Source organism: Nomascus leucogenys, chromosome 22a (genome assembly GCF_006542625.1).
Source record: "Nomascus leucogenys isolate Asia chromosome 22a, Asia_NLE_v1, whole genome shotgun sequence".
NCBI classification, from domain to species: Eukaryota; Metazoa; Chordata; class Mammalia; order Primates; family Hylobatidae; genus Nomascus; species Nomascus leucogenys.
This window is the reverse complement of record NC_044402.1, coordinates 48676008-48691787: the sequence shown is the minus strand read 5'-3', so window position 1 is coordinate 48691787 and position 15780 is coordinate 48676008. Positions and strand designations below refer to the sequence as shown.

The 15780-nt window shown below is 42.0% G+C and overlaps 4 protein-coding genes across 4 annotated transcripts; 2 read left to right on the top strand and 2 right to left on the bottom strand.

Annotated features, from left to right (window-relative positions):
• The first annotated feature begins 19 nt into the window (after positions 1 to 19).
• LOC100587536 (histone H2B type 1-K) lies at positions 20 to 8577 on the top strand. The gene is made up of 2 exons (XM_003271940.4): positions 20 to 501; positions 8188 to 8577. Exon 1 carries the CDS (start codon positions 112 to 114, stop codon positions 490 to 492), a length of 381 nt encoding a protein of 126 aa, XP_003271988.1. The 5' UTR covers positions 20 to 111; the 3' UTR covers positions 493 to 501; positions 8188 to 8577.
• Positions 7208 to 7635, bottom strand: LOC115832468 (histone H4). The gene has a single exon (XM_030803635.1). It carries the CDS (start codon positions 7588 to 7590, stop codon positions 7279 to 7281), a length of 312 nt encoding a protein of 103 aa, XP_030659495.1. The 5' UTR covers positions 7591 to 7635; the 3' UTR covers positions 7208 to 7278.
• A 3007-nt stretch (positions 8578 to 11584) lies between the features above and the next one.
• On the bottom strand, positions 11585 to 13862 carry LOC100588416 (histone H2A type 1). The gene has a single exon (XM_004087057.3). It carries the CDS (start codon positions 13833 to 13835, stop codon positions 13443 to 13445), a length of 393 nt encoding a protein of 130 aa, XP_004087105.1. The 5' UTR covers positions 13836 to 13862; the 3' UTR covers positions 11585 to 13442.
• A 226-nt stretch (positions 13863 to 14088) lies between these two features.
• Positions 14089 to 14585, top strand: LOC100588750 (histone H2B type 1-J). The gene has a single exon (XM_030803631.1). It carries the CDS (start codon positions 14157 to 14159, stop codon positions 14535 to 14537), a length of 381 nt encoding a protein of 126 aa, XP_030659491.1. The 5' UTR covers positions 14089 to 14156; the 3' UTR covers positions 14538 to 14585.
• The last annotated feature ends 1195 nt before the right edge of the window (positions 14586 to 15780 follow it).

Below are 15780 nucleotides of genomic sequence, written 5' to 3'. Positions count from 1 at the left end.
ACCTTATTTGCATGAGAGGTTCTATATAAAAACGACTCCTGGTGCTTTGCTCACATTACTTCCCGTTTTCTCGATCTCCTGCTCGCCTCAGACTCGTAGTTCGCCTTCGACATGCCGGAGCCAGCAAAGTCCGCTCCCGCGCCCAAGAAGGGCTCGAAGAAAGCTGTGACTAAGGCGCAGAAAAAGGACGGCAAGAAGCGCAAGCGCAGCCGCAAGGAGAGCTACTCCGTATACGTGTACAAGGTGCTGAAGCAGGTCCACCCCGACACCGGTATCTCCTCTAAGGCCATGGGAATCATGAACTCCTTCGTCAACGACATCTTCGAACGCATCGCGGGTGAGGCTTCCCGTCTGGCGCATTACAACAAGCGCTCGACCATCACCTCCAGGGAGATCCAGACGGCCGTGCGCCTGCTGCTGCCCGGGGAGTTGGCCAAACACGCCGTGTCCGAGGGCACCAAGGCCGTCACCAAGTACACCAGCGCCAAGTAAACTTGCCAAGTAAGCGTTTTAAAGCCCAACCCCAAAGGCTCTTTTAAGAGCCACTTAAATTGTCTATATTAGAGCTGCAAACACGAGTTCCTAATCCAGTTTTAAATTCGGGCGATCTCTTTAAAGGGATTATTATGATCTTATTACACTGAGTAATGCGTGCAGTGCTTGTAATCGAGTCTGGCTAAGGAGAAACCACATGCACTTTGTTGGTACTGAGAGGAATATGGCGCCTAAAAAATTAGGGATGTGCAGGAAACTTGTGTTAACAGAAAGTGCTTCCTGGCTCTTGGCGCGAAAATGGATACTTCCGTTGTGTCGAGCGCTGTGACTTCCTGTTAGAACTTGTTGAAAGCCTATTGTGTCACGTGTACTTTCCACTATGTAAAGGAGTTCTAACGTGAGTTTCTATATTAGTAAATTTGGTTTCCGATGGCCTTCCAGTACGTATGGCTTTCGATCGAGCCAGTTACCTTATTTAACCCCTTCTAGGCTGTACCCAGCTCTGCCTTGCTTTGCTTCCCCCTCACCCCCCGATTCCATCTCTCCAGCCCACAGGACATCGGGAAGATGCCAGACCACCAGGCAGGATAGTCTGCAAGGGTAAGGGGAGGAGCACAGCTTTTCTCATGAGTGAAGAAACGGAACATGAGATCATCACGGAGATTTTTGGAATAGTTTACTAGTTTTTAAGGCATGTTCAGCGTCAGTTGGTTCAATCAATAATTTTTCCTTTTGATAAGAAAGCTTATAGAAAAGGAAAATGAAAAGCAAGTGGATTCAGAGGGGAGACAGACTGAGACTAGAGACAGTCCGCCCCGAAATAAGAAGTTGGAGTTGAGGAGAAGAGAACTTCCCCAGCAGCACAGGGTCTGAGCTAGGTGTTAGGTGGTGGGTTAGAGTTAGGTGGTGGGTTTTATTGTGTGATTAGAGGCTAGAATGGCTATGCCGGTGATGAGCAATGTGAAACTTTTGGAAGAACCAAGTGAAAGAAAGGGTCCATGAATTTTAAGCTAGGTTGCTACCTGGCTAAATTTGTGATTTGGAAATGTAGGCCAGTTTCACAGGGAAATTTTTTATGTGTGTGTGTATATATGTTTAACATATTTGGCCACGCATTGTTCTAGTCTGGGGATATTGCCCGCCCTTGGGCATTTGGAGAGTAGCAGGGTCATATTGGAAAACATACATGCAAAGCATATGTTCACTGTTCATCCAAGTCTTATTTATCCTACCAGTAATTTTGGGGTTACATTAATATTCCAAGAAATGTATCAACAAATAATTATATTTATTGTTTACCTACATGGGAGGCACTGATCTATATTCATACCTATATAGGAGGGCTGATCACTTGAAGTCAGGAATTCGAAACAAGCATGGCTAACATAGTGAAACCGCATCTCTACTAACCGTACAAAAATTAGCTGGGCGTGGTGGCATGTGCCTGTAGTCCCAGCTACTCGGGAGGCTGAGGCAGGAGAATTGCTGGAAGCCAGGAGGCAAAGGTTGCAGTGAGCCTAGATCACCTCACTGCACTCCAGCCTGGGCAACAGAGCAAAACTCTGTCGCAAATAAAATTAAAAAATAAACTAAAATACACTATGCCAATGAATTCTACCTTCAGGTATACCTGACTACTCTTTATAGACTAAAATTTTTACTCTGGAGCTATCTGCTGTTATTACCTTTAGACTTACAAACCATTTTTGCAAATGGACATATCATCTTGATTTTATACAATTTACTTTCAGTCCTTTTTGCTCTTTTTACAAAATTCTGGAAGTGCATTTGTGTTTTAATAGAAATACGTGGTGGAAGTGGCCATAACTTTCTCCTGCTTTCACCCTCACCCCTTTCTCCCTTCAAAATGATCTCATTTTATTTCTCTTGGTAGCACAGATTTTTTTTTTTTTTTTTCCTGAGACAGAGTCTCACCCTGTTGCCCAGGCTGGAGTGCAATGGTGAGATCTTGGCTCACTGCAACCTCCACCTCCCAGGTTCAAGTGATTATCTTGCTTCAGTTTCCCCGAATGGCTGGTATTACAGGTGCCTGCCACCACGCCCAGCTAATTTTTGTATTTTTAGTAGAGATGGGGTTTCAACATGTTGGCCAGGCTGGTCTCGAACTCCCGACATCAGGCTATCCACCTGCCTCGGCCTCCTAAAGTGCTAGGATTACAGGTGTGAGCCACCACGCCTGGCTGATAGCACAGAATTTAACAGCTTGAAGGAATCAAAAAGTTCAGATCAATGTTATTTTACAAATAGCTAAATGGTTGCAAAGCTTAATTTGCTCAGATCGTTAGACTCAGAACAAGATTCCATTATGCTCTTGTTTGTTTCCATTATACCATATATCTCTTTGTCATTTTCTCATTAGCCACGTGTATTACTTTGACTTAATTTGGAACAAAAATAGGGCTCTTTTAACTTATTTATTTGTATATTTCATAATCTCTTTTAAATCGTTAAAAAGTTGAATGTGCTAAATTGTCTCCTGTCTCAAAATATATATTTTTTTTCTTTAAAGAGTAGTTCAGTGCTTTACAATAATTGCTGTGTGATTCTGGACCACAGCAATTCAATCTAGCAATTGTTACAGCCTGCTGAAGAATGCTTGCACAGAATAATTGCCTGCTTCAGATTCTCCCATCCTTTGGGAAACTGAGAGTAGCTCTGGGATTGAAAAGTGGAGGTTTATTTAACTGTGGTTAGGGACTTGGCAATCATATGTTTGGTCTCTGTTGTTATCTAGTATCTTTAAGTCTAGAAGTTGGAGGTAAAGAGGTCAATGGACCTAAGAAAATGGCATGGCTTTCTACCTTAGATGAGCTGGAAAAACTTAGTAATTCTTCAAGTGCTTAATACAAAGGAGCAAATCTCACAACTCTATGCCCATGAAAATGTAATATATCATGTCACTGCTTTCTTGATATTGCCTGAGGTGTACAGTTGGGAGAAGACCTTATCTCTGTCTTCAGGAATATAAGTGAAGGAAAGGAAATTAATTTTTTTTTTTTTTTTTGAGACAGACTCTTACTCTCTCACCAAGGCTGGAATGCAGTGGCACTGTGTGGCTCACTGCAACCTCTGTCTCCTGAGTTCAAACAATTCTCCTGCCTCAGCCTCCTGAGTACCTGGGACTACAGGTGCCCGCCACCATGCCTGGCTAGTTTTTATGTTTTTAGTAGAGATGAGATTTCACCATGTTGGCCAGGCTGGTCTTGAACTCCTGACCTCAGGTGATCTACCCGCCTTGGCCTCCCAAAGTGCTGGTGTGAACCGGGCCGGTGAGCCACCACACCGGGCCTGGGAGATTTGTTCTTCATTTGGTTTCTCCTACTTTCTCATTCTTTCTTGAACTAGGATTTTTTTGTCTTTATTATATGTGTCTGAAAGCCAGTTTGTTACTCTTAAGACACTACTCAAATAGAAATATAATGTGGCCAGGTGCGATGGCTCATGCCTGTAATCCCAGCAGTTTGGGAGGCCGAGGCAGGTGGATCACAAGGTCAGGAGTTTGAGACCAGCCTGGCCAGTATGGTGAAACCCCGTCTCTACTAAAAATACAAAAATTAGTTGGGCATGGTTTCGCATGCCTGTAGTCCCAGCTGCTTGGGGGGCTGAGGCAGGAGAATGGCTTGAACCCGGGAGGCTGAGGTTGCAGTGAGCCATGATTGTGCCACTGCACTCGAACCTGGGCAACAGAGCGAGACTCATCTCAAGAAAAAAAAAAGGGAATATAATACAAGTCATACATGTACTTCTTATCTTTCCAGTAACCATTTTTAAAAGTTAAAAAAAATTGTCGGTGCAGTGGCTCATGCCTGTAATCCCGGCACTTTGGGAGGCCGAGGCGGGCGGATCACCTGAGGTCAGGAGTTCAAGACCAGCCTGGCCAACATGGTGAAACCCCGTCTCTACTTAAAATACAAATTAGCCTGGCATGCTGGTACACACCTGTAATCCCAGCTACTTGGGAAGGTGAGGCAGGAGAATCACTTGAACCCGGGAGGCGGAGGTTGCAGTGAGCCGAGATCGCATCATTGCACTCCAGCCTGGGGGACGAGAGTGAGACTTCGTCTCCAAAAAAAAAAAAAAAAGTTAAAAAAATTAATTTTAATAATGTATCCTATTTGACAGAATATATCAAAAATACAGTTTCAGCATATAGTCAATACAGAATATATTAAATATCTTGCATTCTTTTTTCATTTCAAATCTTCAAAATCTGGTATGTATTTTACACTTTTGCAGTATATCAAAATAAATTTTCATGGGGAATTTTTCATCTGTAATTAGAATAAGAAGATTCTGATTCATGTCTCTAAGGTGTTCCAAGTATACTTGAATGTTATCTAATTGAATCCACCAGTTTTTAAATGTAAACTAATTAAAATATAATTAAACGTTACTCCCTCAGTCACATGCCACATTGTAAGTGCTCAAACTCCATGCATGGCTAGTGCTATAATACCATAAGACATTCAATGGCCAGAACTTGACCTGAAACCCACTAGGGCACTATGCAAAGGATTACAATTCCTTCTGGCATCACCACCTACTACAGTTTTTCCTAAGGGAGTGTTTAACCCATTGGGCTTGGAACATGAAAAATGACAGGGAAGGACATGTTACATTGCTGCAGATTAACAATAACATAACTATATAGACACAAAATAAAAATGACTTTCTCAGGTAGGCCCACAAACTGACACATGAAAATAATTCATTCCAATTGGGATAAGTGACAGGCAGGTTTTGTACCTGTCCTGACACATTTCCCCAAATTCTCCATTATAGGACTAGCACCACTACTACTCTCTGTGATGGCTTCTCTATCTACTAAGAGAGTGTGATTAAGAATATTACAGGTTTGAGTGAGTGTATGTTCCGGGCAATTTGAATCTATGCTCCTGGAATAATAAAAATTAAAGAAAAAATTACAAGTTTGGGTCATAAAATCTAACATTTGTGAATTGGTTATTTGATTTGGCCTCTTTTGCCATTTTAAAATAAGAGTAATAAAATCTTATCTCACAAGAATATGAGATATGAGAATCCATGTAAAGCACTTAACACAATTTTCAACAAACTTCCAGTGTATCTTAGGCATTACTTTCCTCTTTCACCCTTTCTTTTGTCCGTTTTGTAATACTTTGAAAATTTTAGGTATTGTTAATCATTGCTTATTTAGAGAGTAAGATCAATCTTTTATGAGGTCTCCCCTTAGCTCGCTCTTAATGCTACTCTTACAGCTATTTCAGAAAAGCCTTACTATCCAATTCAAGCCAAATCAGGAGATAAGCAGCCTAAATGTTTTTTTTTTTTTTTTCCCAGATTGATGCCTGCAGCTCCTGGGGAAAGTGGAAGTCAGATAACTCCTTTATGAAAAGGCAGCATTCAAAAACTATAAAAAATAAAAACCCAACATTATTAAAATTTTGCATATCCAGATATCACGAACAGTTAAAAACAAACCCACCAGGTGACAGAATATATTTGTCACATACTGACAAAAAGTTAAAACTCAAATATATAAAGAATATTTACAAATCAAAACTCATAAAAATTATAGAGAATCTGAATAGACCATTCCCAGGAAAGTGGGAAAATCTCCAAATAGCCAAAAATCTCATTAAAAAAACTCCGATCTGACATTAGGAAATGCTGATAATAACTCAAGCACTGCTGGTGGAATATGGGAGTGTAAATTTAAAATACTACCCTGGAAAGCAAATTGTTCATTTTTATTCATGTTGAATATGCACATAGTTTTACCAAATAATTCCACTTCCATGTAATCAGAAAACGCACAGCTGTATACAGTGCTGTTTTGTAATGAGGAAAAAAAAATCAACAGAGAAATGAATAAAGTATTTACTGACACATTAGAAAACTAGATTGATGATAAAAATAACCTAGAACTGCACATTTCAACACGGATATATTTCAAGAGCAAATGTAAAAATTCATGAAGACGATTCAAATAGATTAGGGGTATGTGCATCTCAAGTTAAAAATAAAACGTGTGGGAACAGTAAACACCAAATTCAGAATATCAGTTTATCCTAGAATATCAGTTAATTCTAGATAGGAAAAAGGGAGGGCTGTGCTACTGAGAAAGGGACGTAAGGAAGGATTTTAGCTGCACTTGAATAAGTGGTGTGGTCACCAGCGCATTTTGTATACTTGATATATTCCAGTATTTAAAAATCGTACCAGAAGGCAAACATAAAGGAATATTATTACTAAGACTCAAGAGTGCCCGACTGTTCTACAGTAGTAAAAATATGGTCTGCCCCCCTCCCCCCCATGCAGAGCTCTGTGCCCCCCAAGTCCTCTCTTAAACTAGCCACCACGAAGTTTTCCTGGAGGTTCCAGCATTTAATGGAGCCCATCAAACTCCTCATCTCTCCCGAGACGTATTTGAAGGTCCAGAGGGAAGTTAGTTGTCTAGCCCGCCCCTATTTAGACCCCAGACCCCTTGGTTTTCTAAACTAATCCGAGCGGTAAACTGGCTGCAGGCAATTTCCAGGCAGCCGCCAGAAGTTACTGGCCAGCAGAGGCTCTTCTGGCCTTGGAAAATCTCGGCCCAGGGTCACCTGTAGTCATCAGCCCATTTTCGACATCCCGAGTTAATCTTGTAAAACAGGATGACAGAACTCACTGACAATGGCCCTATTAAGAAACTCAGTTTGCAGTCATTTCAACTCTTTTGTTGAAAGCTTAGGGGCCCTAAAAAGGGCCTTTTTAGAGAATGACAGGGCTTCAAAATGCCATTTAGCCGCCGAAGCCATAGAGGGTGCGGCCCTGGCGCTTGAGCGCGTAGACCACGTCCATGGCGGTGACGGTCTTGCGCTTGGCGTGCTCCGTGTAGGTCACGGCGTCCCGGATCACGTTCTCCAGGAACACCTTCAGCACCCCGCGGGTCTCCTCATAGATGAGGCCGGAGATGCGCTTCACGCCGCCGCGGCGAGCAAGGCGCCGGATGGCTGGCTTGGTGATGCCCTGGATGTTGTCGCGCAGCACCTTGCGGTGGCGCTTGGCACCCCCTTTTCCCAGGCCCTTACCTCCTTTGCCGCGTCCTGACATTATCAAGTGGTTAGAGAACAAAGATCTGCTGCCTGTGATGGCAGCTTTCTTTTATGGGTAACCTCTGCGGACCAGACTGAAAACCGGAAGAGCTTTGGCGGGAAGTCCCTCTGCGTTGGGGGAGGGGACCTAAAAGGGAAACAGGCCTGCCGTGCTCTACTCCCTTTTGTTCTCCTTCAGTCCTTTTTAATCCTCAAGACCTAGGCTGGATTTCTGCCTCATAAGAAAAATGTTAACATTGTAGAAGATACATAAAGCAAAAAGAATATTATCTCTGCATATGTACATCTTTTAACATTATTTGTATGGAACTATGCTATTTTGTGGCATTTTTCTCCTTAATATACCATGGAAATATACTCCATATGCTACATTCCTAGCAATAGAACAAGATAGACTCAGAATTTAAAGATCGTTTAGGTAGATTGCTAAGTTCTCTTCTACTTATTTTCATTTCCAGTGTTTGGGGTGGAGAATTATCCCCCTAAATATCGAGCTTGGTAATGGTGGGTGCTTTTGAAAATTGAGGGTTCTAAGAAACAAGTCTAAGAATCAAGGTCCCTCTAACTTTGTCTTGTTTCTCTTCCCCAAATACAGGGAGGGATTTTCTCTGCAATTTCCTGATATGACCAAGAAAGCTTCTTATCAAAAGAAGCACAATTGCCTTCGGTTACCTCATTATCTATTGCAGAAAAGAAGACAAGAATGCAACCATACCTAGATGTACTTTTCCACAAGATAAAGCTGGCCTCTTGATCTCATTCAGATTCCAAAGAGAATAATTTACAAGTTAATTTCTGTCTCCTTGGTCCATTCCTTCTCCCTAATAATCATTTACTGTTCCTCAAAGAATTGTCTACGTTACCCATCTCCTCTTTTGCCTCTGAGAAAGGATATATAAGCTTCTGTACCCCACTGGGGGGTTGGGGTAATTATTCTGTGGTCCTCAGCCCTGTATCTTAATAAATTTGTATGTCTTTTCTCTTATTAATCTTGTCAGTTGATTTTCACTGAACTTTCAGAGGCCAAAAGGGAGGTTTTCTCTTGGCCCCTGCACCAATAGCAGTTCTTGATATGCCTACAACCTTAACTAATGCTGGGTAGAACCATTTTCAATAACTGTACTAATAAGGACTTGATTTCTTGTATATAGAAATAACTTTTCAAAAAGTTAATCAGCTGGTTAGTCAGCACAATACATTAACTATTTCCCCCACTGATTTGAGGAACTTATTATCATATACTGAATATATGAGCCACCACACCTGGCCTATTTGGTGATTTTCTTGCTACTCTTTATTTCAATGAGTTCCTTACAGCAGTGCTTGAAGTATTTTCAAAGTATTCCACTTAAATGTCATAAAGTAAATGAAGATAAACCTTTCATTAAAATACTTTAGAAATTTTTGCATTTATGTTGCAATAAAAGAGAACTTGCCATACACCTTTGGAAAACAAAAAAACTGATATGACTGGCTGTAACTTGCTGTAGCTGAATTCAGTATATGTTGTAAAGAGGGTAAGGTAGCATAGGTTAATTGAATATGCTAAGCTAAGGGTAAATACAAATTAAAAATAAGAGGCTTAATTATCCGTTGAAAACAAGAGACTTCCCTTTCCTTTCCCATCACTTTCAAAATGTCTTTCTCTGTCCTTTTAAAATGTATGTAAATCCCTTTAATGGCTTAATAGGCCTTATAACTCAGAATATTTTCCCAATGCCTGGAGAGCCATCCCTTTGAAATGTTAATCATTAAAAAAGATAGTGCTCTGTCTCCCAGTTTCCAGCGAGAAAACGGGCTGAACTTTAGCTGTCACCTGACTTCAAATTGCAAAACCTATCTAATGTAGCTATACATAATAAGAAAGCAAGATTTCTTTCTGCTTTTGCAACCTCTTCATAAGATTGCCTGTGATAAGCAACTCTGTCTGGTTTAATGCTTATTCAATAATAAAATTATTTCCTTTCTCTTCTTTGGGAGATTTTAAAATTGTATTTCCCCAACATTAGTTAAGTATTTTTCTCTGCTTGAGCTTCTCACCAATCAGAAGGCTTTTTCTGTATCTGATTTCATGAGTTTTGCATAGCAATTAGTGACAAGGATAGCAATGAATGGTAAAAGGTGGCAGAGCATGCCATCCCAAAATATGCAAGTTTGGAATAAGAATTATTCTGAGATACAGGCAATTTTAAAAAGAGTAGGTACAAGAAAGGCACTCTGACCATTCCCTTTTACTCCCTAAAAGCAGGAATTAAAATTCCCATGTGGAAGATGTCCTCCCCATACCAAAAGGAAAAGAACATTTTCTTCAAGGACAGGAAGTTGAAACCAAGAGAAATCTGTACAAGCGGATCTTAAAATAATTCTTGTTTTCCTTTAGCCTTCCTTCCTACATAGTTACATTTCCACAATTTACTCCGTTCAACCTACTATAAAAGCATTTAGGTTTTGCTACTTCTTTGGGGTCTATTATTAGAGCTCCCATGTCCCATGCCACATAAAATTTATATTAAATAAATTTATATGCTTTTCTCCTCTTAATCTGTCTTATGTCAGTTTAAGTATCAGGCCCAGCCATAAAAACTCTTAAGAGGATAGAGGTAAAATTTTGCCTCCCCTACAAGGATATTTGAGTTTGTCAGAGTCTTTAGTTTCTGAAATTGACGGTAAATTTAGTTCTGAAATCGACAGTAAACATACACACAGTATAATATTTTTAAAAAATGTTATGCTAATCAGTCTGTTTTCTAACAGGATAACTGACTATCAAGATAAACTTAGTTCAAATAGAGTAACTCTGAGTTCTCACATTCTTTCACATTACAAAACAAATCTGGCAGCAAACTTTATTATGTCAGAGGCGTTTAAACCAGAGAAACTCCATCTTGAATAGGGGCTGGGTAAAATAAGGCTGAGGCCTACTGGGCTGCATTCCCAGAGGCTTAAGGCATTTGTAGTCACAGAATGAGTCACAGAAGAGGTTGGCACAAGGTACAGATCACAAAGACCTTGCTAATAAAAGCATGCAGTAAAGAAGCCAGCCAAAACCTACCAAAATGAAGATGGTGAGGAAATTGACCTTTGGTTATCCTCACTGCTCATTATACACTACTTATAATACATTAGCATGCTAAAAGACACTCCCACCAGTGCCAGATGCCATGGCAACGTCGGAAAGTTACCCTATAAGGCCTAAAAAGGGGAGGAACTCTCAGTTGGGGAATTGCCCACCCCTTTCCCGGAAAACTCATGAAGAATCCACCCCTTGTTTAGCACGTAATCAAGAAATAACTATAAATATCCTTAGAATAGAACAAAAGAACAATTTACTTTAATAAACTTGCTTTCACTGTACTCTATGGATTTGCCTTGAATTCTTTCTTAAGAGAGACCCAAGAACCCTCTCTTGGGGTCTGGATTGGGACCCCTTTCCAGTAACAGTTACACTTGCAAAGTACATCCTGCGTCTAACCACTGTACATTTAATTGTGAAATTTATTAAATATTAATTTAAATAAGTTGAAAGACCTTTAAAGACAGAGCAATTCAAAAATGAGTAAAATTATTATTTGGGTTACACAGTATAAAAATCCATCAAAAAGCCAAATATTTTACTATTTTGGGGGCCTCTCAAGTACCTATTTTTGCTAGATATTGTCAGCACTTGTTTCTGTTCCAAAACATCATATTTATACTAGGATTGGAAGTAGTTATATTTTAAGAACAAGAAACAGAAACAGTAAAAGGTTATGAGACGTCAATCGACTAAGTGCTAAAGAAATTCCAGATAGGAAGAGGAGGTATCTAGAGAAAAGGAGCTGAAAAGAAATGGGGTAGGTCGACCAAATTTTAGAGCAAGAGTTTTTAACCTGAAGTCCATACTTATATGTCACAATGCCCCTAAGGAAAAAATTCAGTAATTGCAGGGTGTTGAAGGGGAAGTCCGTGAGTTTGGGTAGTAAAATATCTATTTTTAAAAAGTTAACCTTGACTGAACTTGAACATTTCACTTTATTATGAATTCAGGCCACAAATCTCAGTACCTGTTAGTTTGTAACCCAAAAGACATTAGATGTTTCATTTCTCATTACAATTGCTGAGTTATCTTAAAACATTTTTACTCCTCTAATTAGTAACAGCAATTAGGCTCACCAAATCATGTAATGTGTTAACTATATTAACAACATAACTATATAGGCTCATTTATCACTATGAAGTTTTAAAAATACTTTGATAACTGTAATTTAACTTTGTTAGGCATTTTATATACTTAAAACATCATTCTGAGATTTTCCATGTTACCAGACAGCCAAAAGTGTCTACAATACACAAGAAAAATGAGTTAATGTCTTTTTCTTAAGATTACATCAGAGTGGGCCGGGGGCGGTGGTTTACGCCGGTAATCCCAGCACTTTGGGAGGCCAAGGCGGGCAGATTACGAGGTCAGGAGATCGAGGCCATCCTGGCTAACATGGTGAAACCCAGTCTCTACTAAAAATACAAAAAATTAGCCGGGCGTGGTGGCGGGCGCCTGTAGCCCCAGCTACTCGGGAGGCTGAGGCAAGAGAATGGCGTGAACCCAGGAGGCGGAGCTTGCAGTGAGCCGAGATCGCGCCACTGCACTCCAGCCTGGGCAACAGAGCGAGACTCTGTCTCAAAAAAAAAAAAAAAAAAAAAAAAAAATTACATCAGAGTTCAGTGAACAGAGGTAGGAGGCACGATTGTGCAATCTTGGCATGAGTATTCCTTGTTTAGCGAGAATACCAAAAGTTATTTGCACTATCGTACTAAATAACCCTCCTCCACAGAAAACTACCAGTCTTGCTAGGAGGCCTCAGTTTGTGTCAGGAACGCCCAACACCTTGTACTTTTCTAATACTCATAAACATTTCTAATACTTATTTCTAATGCACATTTCTGATACTCATCAACATTTGTTGAACCATATTATAATCCTCTATATATTTCCCCCCATATCTGTGAGGCAGACGTTTTAACAGTCTGTGTGCTAACACTTTACCTCAGATTTCTTGATGGGTTTTAAGGTTTATTAGAAATAACTCTCCTGTCAAGTTCCTCTGGGTAAGCAACTTGGGATATTAGGCCTTTCCAAATAAGCCATCTTTCTTGGGCTCCAGATAACAGTCATCCCAGTATTTTACTCACTTCATTTTAAAGGAATACTTTGCAACATGCAGTGGGGTGGTGAAGAGAATGCTTCACAGCTATCCATCAGGAAAGATGTGTCTCTGACAGAGCCTTTGCAAGGAGGTGGACTATCGTGTCACAAAGTTCTGCAGCCTCGCTCTCGTGCAGCGGCGTCACGTCACCGCCGAGCTCTCGCAGGAGCCGCAGCTTGCTGATCAGCAGCTCGGAGTTCTGGTAGCGCCGGACGTCGCTCAGGGCCACCGTGCCCGGCATGTAGCGGCGCGACTTCTTCATGCCTCCCCAGCCCGCGTGGAACAGCTGTGTGCTAAATTCTAGCCAGGGCGATAACTCTTTTGGGCCAAAGTGCTTCAAGAACTCACGAAGCCACTGGTGCTCTGTGGACACACATTAAGTTTAAAATTAAGTAATGGCCTAATAGATTTGTTCACATCTTAAACTTTTAAGCGTGGTAGAATCTGACCACCTTCCCTCTAGTTTTTCTTTTAAATCTGCGGTGTTCGCTACACTGTTTTCAAAAAGGACAAAGATGGGTAATTTATGACTAGAGTCTTGTCCATGTCTCACTTTTTCTTTCACATGGAATAAATGTTAAGTTCTTTTAGAGAAGACGTGGGTGGCCCTGAAAAGAGCCGTTGGTTTGGACTCGATTTTACTTGAGTTGCCACAAACTAGTCCAGGTAGTTACTTGCCCTTCGCCTTGTGGTGGCTCTCAGTTTTCTTGGGCAGCAGCACTGCCTGAATGTTGGGCAGGACACCGCCCTGTGCGATGGTGACTTTGCCCAGCAGCTTGTTGAGCTCCTCGTCGTTGCGGATGGCCAGCTGGAGGTGACGCGGGATGATGCGGGTCTTCTTGTTGTCGCGGGCCGCGTTGCCCGCCAGTTCCAGGATCTCGGCGGTCAGATATTCCAGCACGGCTGCCAGATACACCGGCGCGCCGGCCCCGACCCGCTCGGCATAGTTGCCTTTGCGGAGCAGGCGGTGCACTCGGCCCACGGGGAACTGGAGACCAGCCCTAGAAGAGCGGGTCTTGGCCTTAGCGCGAGCTTTGCCTCCCTGTTTGCCACGTCCAGACATAGCAGCCACAACTCACTACACGCAACCACAAAGCGAACATGAAAGGCGGCGCTTTTTATAAACACTATTCGGCGCGAAAAAGAAGATGTGCTGTTGGCTAGGGCTGCAGTTTAATTTCAACCAATGGTAGTGCGTCTTCTGGACTTACGAATTCTGATTGGGCAGAACTGACCTCTGACGTTACCCTGAATAACTACCAATCAGACAGAAGACTTCAACTCTTCACCTTATTTGCATAAACGATTCTATATAAAAGCGCCTTGTCATACCCTACTCACGCTGTTTTTCCTTTTCCTTGGCGCTTTGTAGCCGGACAGTGCTATGCCAGAGCCAGCGAAGTCTGCTCCCGCCCCGAAAAAGGGCTCTAAGAAGGCGGTGACTAAGGCGCAGAAGAAGGACGGCAAGAAGCGCAAGCGCAGCCGCAAGGAGAGCTATTCCATCTACGTGTACAAGGTGCTGAAGCAGGTCCACCCCGACACCGGCATTTCGTCCAAGGCCATGGGCATCATGAATTCGTTTGTGAACGACATTTTCGAGCGCATTGCAGGTGAGGCTTCCCGCCTGGCGCATTACAACAAGCGCTCGACCATCACCTCCAGGGAGATCCAGACGGCCGTGCGCCTTCTGCTGCCCGGGGAGTTGGCCAAGCATGCCGTGTCCGAGGGCACCAAGGCCGTCACCAAGTACACTAGCGCTAAGTAAACGGTAAGTTGATTGCGAAGTCTCAACCCTAACGGCTCTTTTAAGAGCCACCCATCTTCTCAAAGAAAGAGCTGGTGCTTGCATTCGTCCTGTGCTGGCCGCTGACTAGCCCTTGTAACTCGCTACTGTGTTTTTTAGTTTGAAGTAGAGGAGTTACTTAACTAATTCTTAATGACTTTTTTTTAGATCTGCCGTTCTAATCCCCTTAGAGTTAAGTAAGGAGATGGGAGATTTTCTATTATAAGTTCGAAACCAATTAAAATGCTCGTCGATCCCCCGTCGGATAGTGATTTGGAACAGTGCCAAGTTGCAGCGGTTGTCAGTTTGAATTTGCCCGGGCAACGCCCGCCCTTCCTCTTTGCATCCTGATTGGTTGTTGTATCCAGGAAGTCCACGGTCGGCTTGGGTGCGCCAAAGGAATCCAAACCCCGCCTTTATTTGGCCTTCCTTACAAACTCAGTAAACTGTCAGTTTCTCATTCTTCAGTATTTTATCGCTTTCGGGAAGATTTATTTCTTCTTAGTTTTCGTTGGATAGAGGTTTTTTTTTTTTTTTTTTTTTTAAAGGGACCCTCTATGGCAACATAATCAGTCTTTTTTTCTGAGAAGGAGACTTCCTCTGTCGCCCAGACTGGAGTGCAGTGGCGCGATCTCACCTCACTGCAGCCTCCGCCTCCCGGGTTCCAGCTATTCTCCTGCTTCAGCCTTCCGGGTAGCTGGGATTACAGGCATGCGCCACCACGCCCGGATAATTTTTGTATTTTTAGTGGAGACGGGGTTTCACCATGTTGGCTAGGCTGGTCTCGAACTGACTTAAGGTGATCCACCAGCCTCAGCCTCTCAAAGTGATAGGATTACAGGCATGAGCCATCAAGCCCGGCTACAACGGAATTTGAATGCCGTAGTTTTCAGCCTGAGAAAGATCAATGCTTTATTTCTAATCAGAATACTATTTTCCCTTTATGGTATATCTATATAAGCAAAGGCATTAGAAGCCTAAACAGGACAATTCGGGGCGTAAGGAAGGCAGAAAGCTCGAGGACATTTATCCCAGACTCTTCTGAAACAAGTCAATTTCAATTTTAAAACTCCTTTCGTTAGCATTTTAAATACTGTTTTTGACTTTGCCTAGAAGAAGTGAGGAAAAACAAGTTCCCCCATATTCAGGTTGTCACAAATGAGAACCAGTCACCCAACAAACGATGTTGCTCTAGGTTGTAACTTCAGTCATGTGTCTTTTAGGT

Coding starts and splice junctions, on each gene's coding strand:
- LOC100587536 (XM_003271940.4), top strand. CDS start 112: ATGCCGGAGCCAGCAAAGTCCGCTCCCGCGCCCAAGAAGGGCTCGAAG.
- LOC115832468 (XM_030803635.1), bottom strand. CDS start 7,590: ATGTCAGGACGCGGCAAAGGAGGTAAGGGCCTGGGAAAAGGGGGTGCC.
- LOC100588416 (XM_004087057.3), bottom strand. CDS start 13,835: ATGTCTGGACGTGGCAAACAGGGAGGCAAAGCTCGCGCTAAGGCCAAG.
- LOC100588750 (XM_030803631.1), top strand. CDS start 14,157: ATGCCAGAGCCAGCGAAGTCTGCTCCCGCCCCGAAAAAGGGCTCTAAG.